Source organism: Rutidosis leptorrhynchoides, chromosome 11 (assembly GCF_046630445.1).
Source record: "Rutidosis leptorrhynchoides isolate AG116_Rl617_1_P2 chromosome 11, CSIRO_AGI_Rlap_v1, whole genome shotgun sequence".
Classification (NCBI taxonomy): Eukaryota; Viridiplantae; Streptophyta; class Magnoliopsida; order Asterales; family Asteraceae; genus Rutidosis; species Rutidosis leptorrhynchoides.
The window spans coordinates 134,647,316-134,671,130 of record NC_092343.1 but is presented as its reverse complement, the minus strand read 5'-3'; the positions used below and the strand labels follow the sequence as shown (position 1 = coordinate 134,671,130).

The window sequence follows — 23,815 nt, the reverse complement described above, 5'->3', positions numbered from 1 at the left end:
TAATTAAATAAATAAAATTAAAAGTAAAAATACAATTTCTTTATGCAATGGTATAAAGTGACATCTACGTGAAGCATAAAATGACATCATTGTGAAGTATACAGTGACCTCATCTGATTGTAAACTATAATACACACCCTATGCAAGATGCTGTATATAATGCAAATATATGCATATTTTACTTTGTTACTACGTATATCATATAAACTCGCTTTGATTCTGAAAAAGGTAAAAAAAAAACTAGTTCAGTTGAAAAAAATGGAAGAAGTTAGGAACAAACAGGTAGTCTTGAAAGATTATGTTAATGGATTTCCTAAAGAATCAGACATGCTTCTTAAATCATCTGCAATGATCAACCTAAAGCTTTCAGAAGGTTCTAAAGCTGTTCTTGTGAAGAACCTTTATCTGTCATGTGATCCTTACATACGAGAACGAATGACAAAAACAGAAGGCAGTTACTTTGAGCCGTTTACTCCTGGTTCGGTATGTATCAATAATTTACTTATTATCCAAATTTATCTTTTTTTGTTAAAGCTAGTCCCATTAGGAGACAATTTTACTATTTTTTTTCTGGTATACCCGGTATCCGACTCACTACTTAGCCAGAAATATTGGTTGTACGCTTCACGTGACCAAGCAGGTAGCGTGACGTACGTCATTACGAGCTGAGTACCAGGGCGACTACCCGCTTTACGAGCAACACAGAGTCATTGTAGGTCACGAGAGGATTAATTTTCTAGATTTGTGGAAAAACTAATCCAATATACGGGTGATCGTACATATTATATGTGGTGGGTTGTAGGAATGTGCGTTGTTATTCGGGTTTGTATTCTCATGTGTCCAATGTTAAATTGCAGCCTATAGCTGGATTAGGAGTAGCTAAAGTCATCGATTCAGGGCATTTGAATTTTGAGATAGGTGACTTAGTGTGGGGACAAACTAATTGGGAGGAATACAGCATTATTGATAATCCTGAAACTTTAATCAAGATTCAACATACTGATGTGCCTTTATCTTATTATACAGGAATTCTTGGTACGTTCTCTGTTTCCTTCTTTTTTTCATGTGTTGATTTTCATCTCTCTCTTATCTCTTATACATAAAATACATGGATGGATATAGGATTCAGATTCCAGAACTTATGATTTGTTAACTGAAGAGTACTTTTTTGTTTTTAACATGAAAAATGGCCCACGGATAAATTTTAGTACCTAAAACCTCTTAGTTATTCCAAAAACGAAAATCCGATTACTACTCATGAAATAATGTGAGGCAAAGTAAATGTAGATAAATTATTTAATTTAAAGAGGAAGAAATTATTTTTGGTCAACCCGTCCCGTACGAACATTACCCTATTTGAACCGTTATCTAATATTATCCTCTTTTACTACTTTAACCTTCTCGGACTTTTTTTACTTCGGATTGTTTATAGGTATGCCTGGTATGACCGCTTATGCTGGTTTCTATGAGATTTGTTCTCCAAAGAAAGGAGATTATGTATATGTTTCATCAGCTTCTGGTGCAGTTGGTCAACTTGTTGGACAGTTTGCAAAGTTGTTTGGTTGCTATGTTGTTGGTAGTGCTGGTACAACAGAAAAGGTTCGTGTGTTGAGTTTAGCTATGTTTGTTTTTGTTTCCTATATATACCTATTATAACAATAACAATGTTCTCATCCTAATTAATGTCATAAATATGTTTATTATGTGTTTTATATTCTCCAAAAACGTTTTTCATTTCATCACAATAGGTTGATCTGTTGAAGAATAAGTTAGGATTTGACGACGCTTTTAATTACAAAGAGGAGAAATGTCTTGATACGGCTCTAAAGAGGTTAGCAAATATGTTGTATATCTTCAACCCAAGATTATAGTGCAATTTCTACCCGTTTATTGTAAATGGTACAGAGTGCGCAGTTGAGTTTCACTAATGCAAATATTAGGAAACATGGGCGGAACTTAATGCTACTCGGAGGGGGTAACCGGCTAACCGCCCCACCTGCAGAAAAAATTTCTAGCGTAATATTTTATATAGTTATTGTTTTCGCCTCCAGGTTACGATCTCCAAGTTCCCCATTGATGGGGAAAATCATAAAATTTAAATCAAATACACTACTATAATGTTACATATAATTTTCCGAGTCAATATAACACGTTGACTCAATTTACTTGTTCCGTAGAAGCTTCATCTCCTTTTTCATATAGTAAAAAAGACTGCTGTGAGATTAGCTTTTGTGATGGTTTTTCACGAAATGTGATAGGTACTTTCCCAACGGGATTGATATCTATTTTGATAATGTTGGCGGTAAGATGTTGGATGCAGTACTTTTGAATATGAGATTAAATGGGCGAATTGCAGCATGTGGGATGGTCTCACAGTACAACGAACAAGGCGATGGGGTGCGCAACCTATTCAACATAATTACCAAAAGTGTGAGGATGCAAGGGTTTCATGTGACACAATACTATCACATGTATCCAAAATATTTGGAAATGATCATGCCTCTCATAAAAGAAGGAACAATCTGTTACATAGAAGATATTGCAAAGGGGCTCGAGAATGCACCGGGGGCTTTCGTTGGACTGTTTTCTGGTAGGAATGTAGGGAAGCAAGTGGTAGAAGTTTCCTGTGAATGAATCAACTTTTGTTAGGCTTTATTTTGTGATCAAACTTGTGCAAATTCTATCCTTATTTTGTAAGAGATATCATCAAAAGAAAGCATGTTGTTGACCATTATATTTTACACTTTATGCCTTTCGCCTTTATCATACCTAAACTTTTAGTCTCTCTTTGCAGCCTAATATCACCCAAGTAAGGTTTTTTTTTTTTTTTTTTTTTTGAAAGGCAAGCTTGCATCAGTCCGGACCGAAGCCTAGTCATCATTTGCACACACACACACGCGCTTTCGGGCAGGAAACCCGAACCACACTCTGAGGATCAGACCCTTTAACCATCCCGAGGGGCAGGCGGGCCGGATCTTAGCCCCGGAGCGGGTCGGTAAAACCTTCCCTTTGGGCCACCTTCAAGGAATATATTTCAATTCCTAGAGCGGGTGACGAGGCTCGAACCCGAGACCTCTAGCTCTGCGAGTACACAAGTGTAACCGCGGTACCATTGAAGCAATGCCAAAGATTTTAGTTAGCTTACATTTAGCGAAAAACAATATATAATAACGGATCCGAAGATCATCAAGGTACAAAAGTGAATCAACGGGAATATGAAATCTAGCCTAAAACAAATCGCATAAACGGGAAACAAACGAGTTAAGCTAAATAAACAAACAACCGCCAACAAAGTGGGTAAACATTATTAAAGCTAACTAACAACAACATAACATGTACTAAAACCATAAATCCGGAAACACCTAAACCATTTCCAACAAAACAACAAAACCAGTGAGAGAACGCATAGCCCGCTGAGTCGTCAAAAATTAGAGTAACAAAACAAAACACCCAATATGCCCCAAAGCACATCGAGCCGCTACAAGAATGATCCTCACCGCAAAAACCAACCCACTGATGGGTGCCGAAATACCCGTCAAAAATAACTTAATTACCTTAAACTAGTTAGAGTTTGTGGGATTCGTTTCACGGGAGATTGTGGTCTGAAAGCAAGCAATTCTTAGACTTTGATTTGAACAACAACAACAACAACAAAACTCAATACCAAATAAGTGGTGTATGAGGGAGGTGAAATGTAGACAATCCTTCCCCTATCCGAGAATAAAGACAAGTCTTTTCTTCACCCAGAGTGAAAACACTCTCAAAATTAGAGAAAGTCATCCCTCTCTCTTTTTGACAGATGAAGAGATTGCTTCCGAGTAGACCTCCGGCCAATAAGTAGAAAAAAGTTTTTAAAAAAATATATTAAATTAAAAATAAAATTGAGATGTCATGAAAATAGTAAAATCAAATTTCATCATGCCTGAAATTTAATGTAGGCTCTATGAGTCAGGCAAGTCGCCAATAAATCGACGCTTGTTGTCGACTCAATAACTAGAGCCGTAGACTTTGATTTGACTTAAACTAAAATACGCCAAATAACTAAAATCTAAATTAAACTATTTAACTAATCAAAACTTAAACTTTATCAATTTAAGCAAAAGAGCATAAGCAAATAACTAAGATAATGGTTGTTATCAATGGATTAATATCTTTTATCCCTTCACAAACCTAATCAAGCATGCATTCATTCAAACAAATATTATGTTATGAAATTCCAATCAAATCTCATAGACAAGAATTCTTAAGTTCACTACACAATTATCTTGAGTACAAATTGTTTAACTTAAACACTTATCTGTATCCTTAATCTAGATTAGCTATGTTGGATGAAGCATAATATGTAATCACAATAACATATCTTGTAATAATCAATAATCAACAAACCTACATTAATTGTAACTTTAGTAGCTATCGTGTTTTGGATTTAGCCTCAAAAGGCTCTAATGTTTATGGAATAACTATTTAACAGGCATTTTGTACAAGGACCATCCATCAAAGTAAATGACCATTTCAGACTACGCAATTTAGGCTTTCACCCATTATACTCAATGCTCCAGCTATTACTCTAAATAGACCTCCGGATTTAACCTCGCCGAGCAATTGGTTCTAACTTGTTTGGCTTTGGACCCAAACGTCTCTGCTTTTTTGAGAATGTATGTGTCATCTACAGCTAACTCGGTATTGAAAAGCGACACGCTACTTTACTTGTCTGGTATATTACATTTCGATAAACCACCTCATGTTTGCAACAAGAAGCGATGAACAAGAAACTTAGCAATAAGTAGGGTGCAATCAATATGTGACGACCCAGAAATTTACGACCAAATTTAAACTTAATCTTTGTATAATTAATGTTTCCGACACGATAAGCAAAGTCTGTAATCTCAAAAATTTTGAACTGTGTTCATGTAATCAATCACCCTTTGACTGTGCTCGATGATTCACGAATATTTATGTATAAATAGATATGTATATATATAATACATAGTTATATTAATTTAAAACGTTAACTAAGTATTAGATGTATAATACTTTACATGAACATATTTGATTCAATATATGTTTAATATATTTATCGACGGAATTAAAGGATAATATCAAATGATTGAATTATCAGATACATTGTGATATGATTACGGGTCTCTGTTGTGAGTTCCACGTTGATTTAAGAAATCTTTCTCTTTTGACGGTATTCGGAATATTTGGTAATGTGATTTACAAGTAAGAACAAATGTGTCAAATAACGGTAACTAGACAAAGGTTATTGAAGATTCCTATTTGATTTCCAAATTATTCTTTACAATATTTTTCCTCGTAACTTTGATAAGATAACTACTCTAGCTTTCGTTTTATTTAATGCGAAAGTAAGAACGTGGAGTGTAAATAACTTAGATGTTGGATATCGACAAGTTATGTATATCGACGTTTTACTTTAAAATAATTTCATACATTTAATTAACCATTGGACTTTATCCTACGCTTCACCAACAAACTGTAATTTAAAAACTTGAAACCTATTACGAGTATATATAATTTTACTTTTCTAAAATGTTTTATGATATAACGATTTTCATTATTTTAATCTTTTAACAAAATGATTCTTAAATATATTTAGTTTTGGAAAACAAATTTTCATATTTATTTGATTTAGTTTCAAATGTACAAAAACGTTTTCAATTTAAAAAGAACTTTATTATTAAAACGTTTTATAAGATAATTTGTTTACGAAGTTTGAAGAACTTAATTAAAGCTTTGTATTATAAATTACAAATATATATATATATATATATATATATATATATATATATATATATATATATATATATATATATATATATATATATATATATATATATATATATATATATATATATATATATATATATATATATATATATATATAGTTTCAAAAACGTAAACGTGATGTGACATAATATTTTCTATTATTTAAACGATTATAAATGAACTTTGAAATATAATTAATTTTGTAAAACTAAATATTATATTATTAGATAAATATTTCAAACATATATAATATGTATAAATTTATATTTCTTAATGAATATGAATATATATATATATATATATATATATATATATATATATATATATATATATATATTTTACAAAATGATAAAATATAATATTAACTTAGTCATAAAACGTTTTGATATTATTAAATATAGTTTGATAAATAACGAGACAAATGACCAAAAACACTCGAACGTTCAAGTAACATTTCTTATAATATAAATTATCGATAATTAAGTCTAATTTTTGATAAAGGTACACATCGCGAAACCTAAAATGCTAGTTTTCTAAGCGTACAAAATGTCGTTCGAAAAACCGAAACCGAGACGATAGTCGAACGACAACGTACAAGTCATCGGAATAAAAATTACAAGTTAACTATGCACGAGAATATAATATAATATATAAACTCGGCAGCCCACGTTTTTAATTCAGGATGACCTGTAACGGAGATTGTGGGGTCCAGAATTCGCCAATAAAGCTCGAGCGTAAACTGGTTTCGATTCATTCCATCTATCTCTTCATTTCAATTATTCCGTATTATATTTATTATTTATATTATTATTATTATTATTATTATAATTATTATTATTATTATTATTATTATTATTATTATTATTATTATTATTATTATTATTATTATTATTATTATTATTATTATTATTAAAGATTAATATTATTATTATTAATCTTATTATTATTATTAGTAGTAGTATTTGTTGGGATTTAACAAGTTTGAAACTCTTAAAACCATTTAAGAATCATTATAAAACGGAAGCGTGAAATTACCAATTTAACTTGTTATCTTTAAACCAATTAAAGCTAAATCCCATCTTGGATCAAGTTGTGAAATGATGCTTACTAATTAACAAGAAAGGATAAGAGTGTCATACCTCCTCAAAACCAAGTTTGAGGGCTACTCAAATGTGCAGAAAATTGACGGAGATGATGGTGAAAATAGCCTCCAAATTGATGCTTCAAGTGTGTTAAACTCCAAGCCTTTGAAGCTCCAACACCACCCTTGAGCTTGCTAATATTTAGGACCCTTAAACACCTTGAACACAAGCTTTAAACTCACTTTCTTTTCTGCTCAAAAACCGAACAGCAGCTGACTTAATTTGATGGTGAATGCAAGCCTCAAAACAATGAGACCTCAAGGGATTATAGCCCAAGCCTTTAACCAACACCTTGTACAAATTGGTTAGGATTTTTACACTTGAAAATGAGCTTCCTAAAGCTCAAGAACACTCTTATTTTTCTGCTGGAATTTTTCACCACCTTGACCAAAAATGAAGAGAGTATTTACTAGTATTTTTTTTTTACTTTCAAGAAAGATGCTTGCATGTGTGTCTTTAAAAGGTATCAAGCATGCTTGTCTATGGAGTTGTGTAAACACAAGTAACAAGAAAAGGGAGCATGTGTGTCTTGAAGACCACCCTTAAAAAAAACGGCCACCCTTTTGTTTTTATAAAAAAAATTCAATTTTTATAAACTTGTGAAAATACATTATGTATTTATCTTGTTACTTGCATATTTTATAAAACCTTTTATAAAATATAACACAATATAATTATTTAAACCTATAAATAATTATATATAAATTATCCAAATAATTTATCTCAAGTGATAATGTTTTAGAAAATCGATTTTCTAAAATTCAAGTGTCGCGTATTTATTTAACGAACCAATCGATAAGATAAACACATATAAGGTGTCGGTAAGCTTGTTATTGGGTATGACCCGACTTGGATCATAACATGTTAGCCACATTAATTTAATATGTCTCTCGGGCATACTAAATACCTTCAATCTCCCACTTGCACGAGAAACATAAGAAATTAATGCAAGTGACAGATACCACCTAACGACCGTCCATCACCCCCAATATGTTATGACTTTGTGCCATTCAATAACATCATCCTTTTTGAGTTCCCATCTCGAATATGAATAGGTGAATCTTTCATTATATCCTTTCATCCTATATGTCATGTTAAATCCAAGAGACATAGAGTGATCACTCTCTTCTAGATTTAACTTTATCAGGCCTTAGACATCTGACTCTCAACGAATAAGAGGGACAAATTCCATCTTGACTACATATGTCCTAGATATACACTATGCATTATACCTGAGCTCTTCCTTATGAACTACCATATTTCAGAATAGCGAAGGAAAGAATCAAGGCATAATACTTAGTGAATATCCGAACCCAATATGTATCTCAGGTCAGAGGATACGATGATATTCGCCTTTACTCAAGATTACATGTGATCAACCACAAAGGCTCCATTTAGTAAATCTTGAGAGCGGGTCTTCCAATATTTGCATCCCACAAATATCTATGAACCTTGGTTGCAACCTTGCCCCACATTCAACCTGAATGTATACCAATCCAAGTTCATAATAGTCTAAACCTCACACTTGTTCCCACAAATGTGATCGACTACGGAATTTAGAATAATTGCTTATTCATGGATAAAATATGCAAAATAGGAACATAACTCAAAATAAATTAACCCATAATAATATTAATGAGTTTGAACCATTTCGTTCCGTTACAATACTTAAAACAGATCATGACCAATCACTAGAATATCGAAGCCCTAATGCACTAACATGCCCTTGATGTTTTGCACCATGTAAGAGCTTCGTGAGTGGATCCGCTATGTTAAGATCTGTGTGAACTTTGCGAATACATATCTTTCCCTTTTCAACTTCATCCCTTATGTAGTTGAATCTCCGCTCAATGTGACGGGTCTTTTGGTGAGCACGAGGTTCCTTGATTTGAGCAATCGCACCCTCGTTGTCACAAAAGATCTCAAGAGGGTCCTGAATGGAAGGGACAACTCCTAAGTCGTCGATGAATTTCTTCATCCATGCAGCTTCCTGAGCTGCCAATGAGGCGGCAATGTACTCCGACTCTGTAGTGGATAATGCAACAACATCCTGTTTTGAACTCTTCCAAGAGACCGCACCTCCATTTAATGTGAAGACATAACCGGATTGTGATAGAGAATCATCACGATCAGTTTGGAAACTCGCATCCACGTAACCTTTTACAGCGAGTTCCTCCTCACCAGACCCGTATATAAGAAACATATCCTTAGTCCTCCTAAGGTATTTCAATATACTTTTAACAGCAATCCAATGACTGTTTCCTGGGTTATTCTGGTATCTACTTTTCAAGCTTAGAGCACATGACACGTCCGGTCTAGTACATATCATTGCATACATGATTGACCCAATAGCAGATACATATGGGACTTTCTTCATTCTCTCCTATTCATCTTTCGTGGTGGGGCACTGAGATGAACTGAGAAGTGTTCCCTTTTGAATAGGTACCAAACCTTTCTTAGAGTACTCCATCTTGAACCTTTTCAAGATCTTTTCAATGTATGCACTTTGATTCAAACCTATCAATTTCTTGGATCTATTCCTATAGATCCCTATCCCCAATATATATTGTGCTTCTCCAAGATCCTTAATGGAGAAGCAACTTTTAAGCCAAGTTTTGACTCCTTGCATTGTGGTAATATCATTCCTAAATAACAATATATCATCCACGTATAGTACGAGGAACATAACAGAGCTCCCACTAGCTTTCTTGTATACACAAGCTTCATCACCATTTTTAATGAAGCCAAATTTCTTTGCCTCCTCATTAAAACGATGATTCCACATTCTAGATGCTTGTTTCAATCCGTAGATTGATTTCTTTAACTTGCATACCTTTTTAGGATGTTTCGAATCAACAAAACCTTTGGGCTGTACCATATAGACATCTTCCTCAAGATATCCATTTAGGAAAGCAGTTTTGACATCCATTTGCCATATTTCATAGTCATAGTGAGCAGCAATGGCAAATAATATCCTAATAGACTTTAGCATTGCCACAGGCGAGAAAGTTTCATCATAGTCAACCCCTTGAGTTTGAGTAAAACCTTTTGCTACAAGTCTAGCTTTGTATGTATCCAAGTTTCCATGTATGTCGGTTTTCTTCTTGAAAAGCCATTTGCAATCAACTAGCTTGGAGCTAGGAGGTTGCACAACAAGTTCCCAAACTTGGTTTTCATACATGGATTGCATCTCGGCGTTCATGGCTTCCTGCCATTTGTCTTTATCAATCCTTGATAAAGCATCTTCGTAGTTTGTGGGTTCATCCAAATCAACCGTATAGCAACCATCCACGAGAAAACCATATCTCTCAGGAGGATTACTAATCCTACTAGATCTTCGAATGTCTTGTATACTTTGATCAACCACTTGATCATTTTCAACATTTTCATGTTGAGTGCTAGTGTTAACCAATTGTGTATCATCTATTTGATCTTGAACCTCTTCAAAATCTATCTTCCTTTCACCATTTCTGTAACATCCCGCCTTTTTTCGTCAACTTTTCCGTTTACCTATTTTAAACTCCGTTATATGTTTATAACATCTCCCGTTAATACGCGTTTTAAATTATCTTGTTTAGGTAATTTAACGCACCCGATTGGAAGTAGAGGGACTTGTTTTGCCAACATGCCAAAATGGTGACTAGCACTTGACTAGTCAACCATCTTCCACCTCTTTCCTCATTTTCTTTTTTCTTTTTTTTCAACACTTTCATATTTTTCTCTAATTCATCAAAAAGCAATTCATCATCCATATTCAATCGATCAAGCTTCGGGCCAAACAAATTACATATTTGAACTCCTCGTAATCTCCTCTTCGATTCCATACCGGCTTCATCAAATTTGGGTAACTTTCTAAAATCACTAATTTTATGTGTTCTTGAGTTTTGAGTTAAAAAGGTTGTTAATTAGTGTCTATGGCTCAAGTCTAGTATGATTATGTGTTTTGTATACTTGTTCTTGCTATTTTGGCGTAACTAGCTCATATTGAAAGAATGCTTGTTTAATCTTGAGTTTTAGGTGTACATATGTTGGTTGATGATGAAAGTTCATGTTTTAATTGTGTTCCTAACATCACTAGCTTCAAATTGGTATGTAGGTTGACATGGATTAGTTTCATAAGCAAGATTGTTGATTTTATGATTTTGGGTTAGGGTTTGATAAAAGTAAATTGAATATTTGATGCATTAAATGCTTAGCAATGTTAATTGTTAGTGTCTAGTTGTGTTGTATGCTTGATTATCTTCAAAACGGCGTATTACACATGTGCATTAATTTACCGAATCATAATATGGCATTTATGAACTTGGAGTAATAAATGATGAGCATTAATGGTGATTTTGATATAAGTTGTTTGGTTTTGATTGAGTAAATGCGTTTAGTTATTCTCCTTGTTAAATTACCTTTCTCATGATATATGATGTGCGTTTTAAGTGTTTTCGGTGCATGAAATATGTTAAAATGAGTTTTGGTTCGTTACTTAAGTTATTTTCTGCAAATCAGCAATTCCCCAGGTTATGCGCGCCGCGCGTGAACCTGCGCACCGCGCAAATCAGAAAAACCAAATAAATGGTTCCCTTGGTCGAGTTCTGACCTGGTATTGCACATGGGTGCGCGCCGCGCAACCCATTGCGCACCGCGCAAATGGCCCAGGCCAACTTTCTTGTTTTTAAACGCTCCCAAAATGTTTCCCGCTTAACCGTAACTCTGATTAACATGAAACTTGACTATTATGCTCGTATATGACTTCTCATCATGAGAAAATTGTCGGACACCCGACCCGACCCCGTTGACTTTGACTTTGACCAAGTTTGACTTTTAGTCAAACTTAACCAAACGATTATACAATCGTTCTAACATACTTAACTACTTGTATCGTGCATGAAACTTGACAAATTGATTCACATGCTATATTAATCGAGTCGTAACGAGCCATAGGACTAATTGAACATCTTTGACCAATCGTGACTATCGTTATTGATACAACCTATTTGTTTAGGTCAAGACTAGCATTGTTCTTTGCACACATTTACTTGTTGAAGTACTTTACTACTCGTGCATTCAAGGTGAGATCATAGTCCCACTTTTACTCTTTTTGAACTTACATTTGGGATGAGAAAACATAAACATTTCTTTACTAAGTGAACACAAGTACAGGAAAACAAACATTCTACATACGAGTTTAGAACAAAATCCTCAATTCGATTATCATTAGTTACACTTGCCGGGTGTAAGCGAGAACTTATGTTGTATGGATCCATATGGGTTTGACAAACCCTCATTCAAACGGTTCGCTACCGTTTACGAATGAAATATATTTTCGAGAAACAGTGTATGTTCTAGCACTATGTGATGGGGTTCAATGGAAGGAAATGTTAAGCATTGATAATTGGGTGCTCGTGAAATAAACTTTTGGAATGTATTACTATTATTTCATTGATGCAAATCTTGTGGTTCACTTGTACTTACTTACTTAAACCTATGATTTCACCAACGTTTTCGTTGACAGATTTCTATGTTTTTCTCAGGTCCTTGAACGATACATGATACATGCTTCCGCTCATTATTTTGATACTTGCATTGGATGTCGAGTATATATGCATACATGGAGCGTCTTTTGGATACTTTTAAATTGTGTCGCATAAGTTTCATTTGTACTTAAAACTTTGTATCGTAACTTGTGGTGGAACTATTCTTGTAAACTTGAACAACCTTTACATTTGAAATGAATGCGACATATCTTTTGGTCAAACGTTGTTTTAAAGACTTATGACCATGTAACGGGACCTAAGTAGACGGCGCCGTCAATGACAATTTGGTCGGGTCTCTACAGATGGTATCAGAGCGTTGGTTGTAGGGATTTAGAGTTCATTGGTGTCAACCTCGAGTCATAGGGTACATTGGTGAGTCTAGACTACAACCGGCATATAGACTTGAAGTAGGAATTACTTGACTACTTGTGCATTTATACTCGAACGCTTCTACTCATATCTACTCTTAGTTCATCTTAATCTCACGTTGTTTAATTTGATTGACGCGCCACCTTGACTATATGAAATGATGTCGAATGCACATATGAATCAGGGTAATATAATTTCCGGGATTATATTACGGTGACTCATATGAACGTTCCGACATTATGACATAAAGAATTTAAGGCGAGTCGAGGAAAAACTTCTCTTTATCTTTATTCTATATCACGGTTAGTATTATTGAGAATACTAATCAATGATATTCTTGTGTCTTGAAGGAACAATGGCTCCTCGTCGTGTACGCCGCAATGAAACTCCCGAACAAGCTCTCGAACGGATGATAGCTACCGCCGTAGATGCGGCCATGGCCGGTCACTCATCCAACAACAATAATAATAACAACCACAACAACAACAACAACAACAACAACAACAACAACAACAATGGAGCCGGAAACTCAAACGAGGGATGCTCCTATAAAGCTTTCATGGGGTGCAAACCTCACACTTTTGATGGAACCGGGGGACCGGTCGTGCTCACCCGATGGTTTGAGCAAACGGAAGCCGTCTTTAGCATAAGCGGTTGTCGGGACCAAGACAAGGTCAAATACTCCACTCACACTTTCTCCGGAATTGCTCTAACATGGTGGAACACCTATGTTCAATCGGTGGGTACCGATGAAGCTCATGCCCTCTCTTGGGCCGATCTAAAGGAAAAGATGATTGTTGAATATTTTCCGCGCGAAGAAACCCGAAAGCTTGAGGAAGAACTAAGAGCTTTGAAAGCGGTCGGAAACGATCTTAAAGCTTATAATCAACGCTTCGCCGAACTATCCTTGATGTGTCCTAATCTTGTTAACCCCGAATCTCAAAGGATTGAGCTCTACATGCTCGGTCTTCCAAAAAGCATCAAACAAGGGGTGATGTCATCCAAACCCACTACTCATCAAGCCGCTATGAACATGGCTCGCCAACTAATTGAAACGGTTGACGAAATCGTAGTTCCGGCACCTTAGGCCGAGGATAAATCGGGCGGCAACAAAAGAAAGTGGGAACCCTCCCAATCAAGCAACAACAACTTTGCTAAGAAGCCTTACACCTCCGACGGCAAGAGGGGTTATGCCGGGAACCTACCTCTTTGCAACAAATGCAACAAACATCACTTTGGTGAATGTGGCAAGTTAATTTGCCACCGGTGCCAAGGAGTTGGTCATAAGGCCAACGATTGTAAAAGTGCCACTCCCGTTGCTCGAAAGTGGCCCAATGCACCAAAGACGGGCACTTGTTACGAATGTGGTCAAACAGGTCATTATAGAAATGCATGCCCAAAGAAGAAAGATAACCCCAACACGCGCGGCCGAGCTTTCAACATCAACACCGAGGAAGCCCGGGATGACACTGAACTAGTCACGGGTACGTTTCTTCTCACAATTCTTATGTCTCTTGCTTATTCGATTCAGGTGCCGATAAATGCTTTGTATCCAAGACTTTGACTCATTCTTTTAGCACTCCACCTCTTCCATTAGATACCACTTATACCATTGAAGTGGCTAACGGGAAACTATTAAGTGCCGACACATATTACCGGGGGTGTACGATAAACATTTTGGGTAAGGAATTTGAAATTGATTTGATACCCATGGAACTAGGAAGCTTTGATGTAATAATCGGTATGAATTGGTTAGTCAAAACGAAATCTCACATTCTTTATGATCTTAACGCAATCCGAATTCCTATCGAGAATGGTGAACCTTTGATCGTCTATGGCGATAAGAGTTGCACCGGACTCAACCTCGTTTCGTGTGTTAAAGTTAGAAAACTACTCCGTAAGGGTTGTTTTGCGATCCTTGCTCACGTTAAGAAAGTCGAGTCCGATGAGAAGCACATCGATGATGTGCCAATTGTTAGTGACTATTCCGATGTATTTCTCGACGAATTGCCGGGTCTTCCGCCTCATCGACCGGTTGAATTCCAAATCGATCTTATTCCAGGAGCCGCACCCGTAGCACGTGCACCATATAGACTCGCTCCATCTGAAATGCAAGAATTGCAAAGTCAAATCCAAGAACTACTTGATCGAGGTTTTATCCAACCTAGCCATTCACCTTGGGGCGCTCCGATTTTGTTTGTTAAAAAGAAAGACGGATCCCTACGAATGTGCATTGATTATCGTGAACTAAATAAATTGACGGTTAAGAACCGATATCCTCTTCCTCGCATCGATGACCTTTTTGATCAACTACAAGGGTCTTGTGTATATTCGAAAATCGATCTCCGCTCGGGTTATCATCAATTGAGGGTTAAGGGGGAAGATGTCTCCAAAACCGCTTTCCGAACTCGTTATGGTAGTTATGAATTCCTTGTCATGCCATTTGGTCTCACTAACGCACCGGCGGTGTTCATGGATCTTATGAACCGCGTGTGCAAACCGTATCTCGATAAATTCGTTATTGTGTTCATCGATGACATATTGATCTATTCTAAAAATGAAGAAGAGCACGAACAACATCTCCGACTTGTGCTTGAACTTTTAAGACAAGAACAACTCTATGCCAAATTCTCCAAGTGTGAATTTTGGTTAAAGGAAGTTCAATTTCTTGGTCATGTTGTAAGTGACCAAGGTATTAAAGTCGATCCAATGAAAATCGAAGCCATTAGCAAATGGGAGACTCCTACTACTCCTACTCACATTCGTCAATTTTTGGGTCTCGCCGGGTACTATCGTAGATTCATCGAAAATTTCTCTTTGGTTGCACGTCCTCTAACCGCATTGACTCACAAGGGAAAGAAATTCATTTGGGCAACCGAACATGAATCCGCATTCCAAATCTTGAAAACGAAGCTAACCACCGCTCCTATCTTGTCACTTCCCGAAGGCAATGATGACTTTGTTGTATATTGCGATGCCTCAAAACATGGTTTTGGGTGTGTATTGGTGCAACAAACGAAAGTCATTGCTTATGCTTCTCGACAACTCAAAATTCATGAACGAAACTATACGACACATGATCTCGAACTCGGAGCCGTTGTCTTTGCACTTAAAATGTGGAGACACTATCTTTATGGAACCAAGAGTACTATCTTCACCGATCACAAAAGCCTTCAACACATTTTCGATCAAAAGCAACTAAACATGAGACAACGAAGGTGGATTGAAACCTTAAACGATTACGATTGCGAGCTTCGTTACCATCCCGGGAAGGCAAATGTAGTAGCCGATGCCTTAAGTCGAAAAGAAAGAGCGGTGCCTCTCCGTGTCCGAGCTTTAAACATCACCATTCACACCAACCTTAATAGCCAAATTCGGGTAGCCCAAGATGAGGCTCTCAAGGATGAAAACATCTCTCTCGAACACTTGAACGTCCTCACCTCTCGATTCGAAGTTAAAGAAACCGGACTCCGATATTTCGCCGGAAGAATTTGGGTGCCTAGTTATGGGGATCTAGGAAGCCTTATTTTAGATGAAGCCCATAAGTCACGATACTCGATTCACCCCGGTGCCAATAAGATGTACCACGACCTTAAACAACTATATTGGTGGCCGAACATCAAAAGGGACGTAGCTACTTATGTTTCCAAGTGTTTGACATGTTCCAAAGTCAAAGCCGAACACCAAAGACCGTCCGGACTACTTCAACAACCCGAGATCCCGCAATGGAAGCGGGAAAGGATAACGATGGATTTTATCACCAAGCTACCAAAAACGACGGGCGGTTATGATACCATTTGGGTTATTGTTGACCGTCTCACCAAATCCGCACACTTCCTTGCCATGAAAGAAACGGACAAAATGGAGAAACTTGCACAACTTTACATTAAGGAGATCGTAGCCCGACACGGTGTACCATTATCGATTATCTCCGATCGAGATGGCCGTTTCGTTTCTAGATTTTGGCGTACATTGCAAGAAGCGTTGGGAACGCGTTTAGACATGAGCACCGCATATCATCCTCAAACCGATGGACAAAGCGAACGTACAATTCAAACCTTAGAGGACATGTTACGAGCTTGCGTGGTTGATTTCGGAAAAGCTTGGGACAAGCACTTACCTCTCGCCGAGTTCTCTTACAACAATAGTTATCACGCGAGTATTAAAGCCGCACCTTTTGAAGCGCTATATGGCCGCAAATGTCGTTCACCTCTTTGTTGGGCCGAGGTAGGCGACGTGCAAATCACCGGACCCGAACTCATTCACGAAACCACCGAGAAAATCGTTCAAATCCGAGATAGGCTTAGGACGGCCCGAAGTCGTCAAAAGAGCTATACCGACAAACGACGCAACGATCTTGAATTTCAAGTCGGTGACCGAGTAATGTTAAAAGTCGCACCTTGGAAGGGTGTAATCCGTTTTGGGAAACGCGGGAAGCTAAATCCGCGGTATATTGGTCCTTTCGAAATCTTGGAGCGTATTGGAACCGCTGCTTATCGTTTAGATCTTCCGCCTCAATTGAACTCCGTTCATCCTACCTTCCATGTATCTAACTTGAAAAAGTGTCTTGCCAAACCCGATATCGTCATCCCTCTCGAAGAACTTACTATTGATGACAAACTTCATTTTGTGGAGGAACCGGTTGAAATTGTGGACACCTCCGTCAAGACATTGAAACAAAGCCGAATCCCGATTGTCAAGGTTCGTTGGAATGCCAAAAGAGGACCCGAGTTTACTTGGAAAAGACAAGATCAAATGCAAAGGAAGTATCCTCATCTATTCGTGAATTCGGAAACGCAAGATCTCGAGGAAGAAACAACGACTACTACGCCTACTTAAATTTCGGGACGAAATTTCTTTTAAGGAGTAGGTAATGTAACATCCCGCCTTTTTCCGTCAAATTTTCCGTTTACCTATTTTAAACTCCGTTATATGTTTATAACATCTCCCGTTAATACGCGTTTTAAATTATCTTGTTTAGGTAATTTAACGCACCCGATTGGAAGTAGAGGGACTTGTTTTGCCAACATGCCAAAATGGTGACTAGCACTTGACTAGTCAACCATCTTCCACCTCTTTCCTCATTTTCTTTTTTCTTTTCTTTCAACACTTTCATATTTTTCTCTAATTCATCAAAAAGCAATTCATCATCCATATTCAATCGATCAAGCTTCGGGCCAAACAAATTACATATTTGAACTCCTCGTGATCTCCTCTTCGATTCCATACCGGCTTCATCAAATTTGGGTAACTTTCTAAAATCACTAATTTTATGTGTTCTTGAGTTTTGAGTTAAAAAGGTTGTTAATTAGTGTCTATGGCTCAAGTCTAGTATGATTATGTGTTTTGTATACTTGTTCTTGCTATTTTGGCGTAACTAGCTCATATTGAAAGAATGCTTGTTTAATCTTGAGTTTTAGGTGTACATATGTTGGTTGATGATGAAAGTTCATGTTTTAATTGTGTTCCTAACATCACTAGCTTCAAATTGGTATGTAGGTTGACATGGATTAGTTTCATAAGCAAGATTGTTGATTTTATGATTTTGGGTTAGGGTTTGATAAAAGTAAATTGAATATTTGATGCATTAAATGCTTAGCAATGTTAATTGTTAGTGTCTAGTTGTGTTGTATGCTTGATTATCTTCAAAACGGCGTATTACACATGTGCATTAATTTACCGAATCATAATATGGCATTTATGAACTTGGAGTAATAAATGATGAGCATTAATGGTGATTTTGATATAAGTTGTTTGGTTTTGATTGAGTAAATGCGTTTAGTTATTCTCCTTGTTAAATTACCTTTCTCATGATATATGATATGCGTTTTAAGTGTTTTCGGTGCATGAAATATGTTAGAATGAGTTTTGGTTCGTTACTTAAGTTATTTTCTGCAAATCAGCAATTCCCCAGGTTATGCGCGCCGCGCGTGCACCTGCGCACCGCGCAAATCAGAAAAACCAAATAAATGGTTCCCTTGGTCGAGTTCTGACCTGGTATTGCACATGGGTGCGCGCCGCGCAACCCATTGCGCACCGCGCAAATGGCACAGGCCAACTTTCTTGTTTTTAAACGCTCCCAAAATGTTTCCCGCTTAACCGTAACTCTGATTAACATGAAACTTGACTATTATGCTCGTATATGACTTCTCATCATGAGAAAATTGTCGGACACCCGACCCGACCCCGTTGACTTTGACTTTAACCAAGTTTGACTTTTAGTCAAACTTAACCAAACGATTATACAATCGTTCTAACATACTTAACTACTTGTATCGTGCATGAAACTTGACAAATTGATTCACATGCTATATTAATCGAGTCGTAACGAGCCATAGGACTAATTGAACATCTTTGACCAATCGTGACTATCGTTATTGATACAACCTATTTGTTTAGGTCAAGACTAGCATTGTTCTTTGCACACATTTACTTGTTGAAGTACTTTACTACTCGTGCATTCAAGGTGAGATCATAGTCCCACTTTTACTCTTTTTGAACTTACATTTGGGATGAGAAAACATAAACATTTCTTTACTAAGTGAACACAAGTACAGGAAAACAAACATTCTACATACGAGTTTAGAACAAAATCCTCAATTCGATTATCATTAGTTACACTTTCCGGGTGTAAGCGAGAACTTATGTTGTATGGATCCATATGGGTTTGACAAACCCTCATTCAAACGGTTCGCTACCGTTTACGAATGAAATATATTTTCAAGAAACAGTGTATGTTCTAGCACTAAGTGATGGGGTTCAATGGAAGGAAATGTTAAGCATTGATAATTGGGTGCTCGTGAAACAAACTTTTGGAATGTATTACTATTATTTCATTGATGCAAATCTTGTGGTTCACTTGTACTTACTTACTTAAACCTATGATTTCACCAACGTTTTCGTTGACAGATTTCTATGTTTTTCTCAGGTCCTTGAACGATACATGATACATGCTTCCGCTCATTATTTTGATACTTGCATTGGATGTCGAGTATATATGCATACATGGAGCGTCTTTTGGATACTTTTAAATTGTGTCGCATAAGTTTCATTTGTACTTAAAACTTTGTATCGTAACTTGTGGTGGAACTATTCTTGTAAACTTGAACAACCTTTACATTTGAAATGAATGCGACATATCTTTTGGTCAAACGTTGTTTTAAAGACTTATGACCACGTAACGGGACCTAAGTAGACGGCGCCGTCAATGACGATTTGGTCGGGTCTCTACAATTTCCTTCCATTAGGAAATTAGCTTCAAGCAATTCTGCCTTTCGAGCAACAAATACATTTTGCTCAGTCGGATCATAGAAATAGTATCCCATATCATCCTTGGGATATCCTATGAAGATACACTTTGTGGATCGAGCATGCAACTTATTAGCATCATAGCGCTTAGGATAAGCTTCACATCCCCATACTTTCAAGTATGATAGAGAAGGAGGTTTTCCGAACCACATCTCGTGAGGAGTTCGTTCCACTATCTTGGTTGGGGCCATATTTAAAATACGAGCCGCGGAGCATAGACAATAACCCCAAAAAGATAGAGGTAACGAGCTTCTTGCCATCATAGATCGAACCATATCCATTAGGGTTCGGTTTCTCCTCTCGGACACTCCATTAAGCTGGGGTGTTCCGGGTGGAGTAAGTTGTGAGATAATCTCACAATTTCTAAGATGATCTTGGAAGGCATCGCTGAGGTATTCACCTCCTCTATCGGTACGAAGTATCTTAATTGTCTTGTTGAGTTGATTTTGTACTTCGTTTTGATATTCCTTGAATGCTTCAAAAGTTTCGTCCTTATGTCTTAACAGGTAGACATATCCGAAATGACTGAAGCCATCAATGAAAGTAACGAAGTATCTTTCATCATTCCTAGTTATGGGCTTAAAGGTTCCACATACATCTGAATGTATTAATCCCAATAAGTCCTTAGCCCTTTCATAGGTCCCTTTGAAAGGTGCTTTAGTCATTTTTCCTTGTAAACAAGATTCACATACATCAAACGAATCCAGCTCACTTGATTTTAAAAGACCATTCTTTTGAAGTGTATGCATTCGATTCTTGTTTATGTGACCAAGGCGACAATGCCATAAGTAGGAATCACTCAAATCCCTTTTGAGCTTCTTGGTGCTTGCTTGGTATATTGAGCTATCGAATGATGTGTTATCATGAACCAATTCATAAATACCATTCAAAGGCGAGGCCTTAAAATAGAACATATCATTCAAAGAAACATGGATATCATCATTAATAAAATTAAGATTAAAACCACATAGTCTTAAACGGGAAACAGAAATAATGTTTCGTGTTAAATCCGGTGCATACAAAACATTTTTCAATATAAGCTCCAAACCACTTGGTAGCTTTAAAACAAAGTCTCCTTGAGCTTTTACGTGTACCTTTGCACCATTTCCCATGTAGAGACTTGTTGTTCCCGTATTTAGTTTACTTCTTATGAACCCTTGCAATGAATTGCAAATATGAGTTCCACATCCTATGTCTAATACCCAAGTATTAGAAGAAGTAATACTAAGCTCAACGTATATCATGTATACATTACCTGAGGTTTGCCCTGCATCCCTCTTTGCATTCAACTCCTTTAGGTAGACCGGGCAGTTGCGTTTCCAGTGACCCATTTCACCGCAACCGAAGCACGGGTCTTCCTTGGGGTTTGCTTGTCCGGCAACCTTTTGCTTCTTGTTCTTGTTTTTGGTTGGGGTAACCATCTTCCCTTTTCCCTTGCCTTGATGAGCGGGTCCTTTCCTCTTAGCCGCCTTAGGCTTAGAGGTGTTATTACCTTTGGACCCACCATTATTGATCATTAGCATGGGTGAAGCCTTTTTACCTATGCTTGATTCATCCGTCCTTAGCATGACATGTAATTCGCCAATGCTCTTATCCCAATCATTCATGCTGTAATTCAACACGCCATGTGTCAAACCTTTTTGACAAAGAGTTGTGGATAAGGTCCGTGGTTAATTCATTAGACACGGGACAGTTGAGACGGTGCAATCGATCAATGAGGCTTTTCATCTTTTGTACATTAGATGAAACGGATTGGGAGTTATTTTCCTTTTCGAGGATGGACCTCAATGATAGGTTATTAAAGTTGATTGGTGTTTTTGGAATGTTGTTGTTATTATTGGCGGCCATCTACAAAATTTAACAAAGTTCGTTTAAGTATCAATTTCAATTTAACATTCAATGCCCTTTAAATCCAATTGATATATTAAATTTTAGAATCCAACGGTAAACCAAATTCCGGTTAGGTGACCTTTATCCCGTCATTTGATTTATCTAGGTAGTCATTATATGACAATTGCAATCCATTTGCAACTTCTAGAGTATGGGATCATGCAATCCTTTTGCATGGCATATTTATCCCATCAACGCCTATTTGTTCCTCATACTTCGGTGACCCTAAGTTCATGATTCCCAAATTAAGTCGTCCTACTTGTGTAAACGTGTAAACTTAACATACAAGTGGTTAGGTGACCTTTATCCCACAAGCATGTCAAATTCACCTTAACCACATTAGTTTGTTCATGACGGTTAGGTGACCTTTATCCTATCATGAGTTCCCTAATATGTTTAAGTGTCTCACAAAAGGATGGCGTTAAACTTGTTTACCTTGTTTGTAAAAGGGATTTTAAGTTTTCGTTTATTCTAGTATGAGAAAACTTTTATGCCATACACCAACATGCATTTAGTGTATGGTACTTATGAAAAACGACTTTCATGTCTTGTAATTTGCCAATTACTTGATATAAACCATTTTATATATATGTGATCCTTTTCTTGTTCTTAATAACCATTTATTAAGGTCTTTAGTTGCTTTTAATTTAACCAATTAAATTGTCGTCTTGCATGTTATTAATACGTCTAATTTAATCAATTAAATTGTCATTTTGCTTGTTGTTATCTTGTGATTAATTGTATCAACCAAACATACAATACAATAAACTAACAAACAACCACACATGCAAAACAAGTATGTTCACAATCTAGCCATTTTGGTGGACATTTGTTTAGCCGAAAACAAATGTCACCGGGTTAAGGGGTAATAATACAAAGTAGGAGATTTCAAATCTCCCACTTAACCTTGCATCCATATGTTCCTTGTGTTCTTCAAGTCTTCATCATCTTGTATCTTCATTTTTTTTTACAAAATATGTATCCTAATACATTTTTCTAGAAAATGAAATACAACCTAATCTATTTTACATACCAAATATAAAATAAATTACATGACCAAATGAATAAATATTATTACATACCAAATGAATAAATATTAAATCAACCAAACATGCAACCAAACACAAGGTCAATGCATAGATTGTGAACATTATCTACATAAGTGATAGGCAATACAGAATCACAAGTGATTGGAAACACAGAATCACAAGTGATTGGCAGTACAGAATCACAAGTGATTGGCAGTACAGAATCACAAGTGATTGGCAGTACAGAATCACAAGTGATTTTGGCCAAAATGATAAACCACCCAAAACCGAAAATTTTACATTCTCCTTCATGCATGTTCATAGAATGAAAAATTATAGTGGGTTTAATAAACATCTCGAAGCATATTTCAACAACTTCGGCTCTAGATACCATTGTTGGGATTTAACAAGTTTGAAACTCTTAAAACCATTTAAGAATCATTATAAAATGGAAGCATGAAATTACCAATTTAACTTGTTATCTTTAAACCAATTAAAGCTAAATCCCATCTTGGATCAAGTTGTGAAATGATGCTTACTAATTAACAAGAAAGGATAAGAGTGTCATACCTCCTCAAAACCAAGTTTGAGGGCTACTCAAATGTGCAGAAAATTGATGGAGATGATGGTGAAAATAGCCTCCAAATTGATGCTTCAAGTGTGTTAAACTCCAAGCCTTTGAAGCTCCAACACCACCCTTGAGCTTGCTAATATTTAGGACCCTTAAACACCTTGAACACAAGCTTTAAACTCACTTTCTTTT

General features: G+C 36.5%; 1 protein-coding gene across 1 annotated transcript; it reads left to right on the top strand.

Annotated features, from left to right (window-relative positions):
- Positions 1-200: 200 nt before the first annotated feature.
- Positions 201-2,746, top strand: LOC139877400 (2-alkenal reductase (NADP(+)-dependent)-like). Its single transcript, XM_071864821.1, has 5 exons — positions 201-483; positions 858-1,035; positions 1,433-1,599; positions 1,749-1,831; positions 2,259-2,746. The coding sequence occupies exons 1-5, from the start codon at positions 259-261 to the stop codon at positions 2,632-2,634; spliced, it is 1,029 nt and encodes a 342-aa protein (XP_071720922.1). The 5' UTR covers positions 201-258; the 3' UTR covers positions 2,635-2,746.
- The last annotated feature ends 21,069 nt before the right edge of the window (positions 2,747-23,815 follow it).

Bases quoted from the DNA above. Each gene is read 5' to 3' on its own strand.
- LOC139877400 (XM_071864821.1), top strand. From the start codon at position 259: ATGGAAGAAGTTAGGAACAAACAGGTAGTCTTGAAAGATTATGTTAAT. The intron at 1,036-1,432 runs GTACGTTCTCTG...GATTGTTTATAG, and splicing joins TTATTATACAGGAATTCTTG to GTATGCCTGGTATGACCGCT. The intron at 1,600-1,748 runs GTTCGTGTGTTG...TCATCACAATAG, and splicing joins GTGCTGGTACAACAGAAAAG to GTTGATCTGTTGAAGAATAA.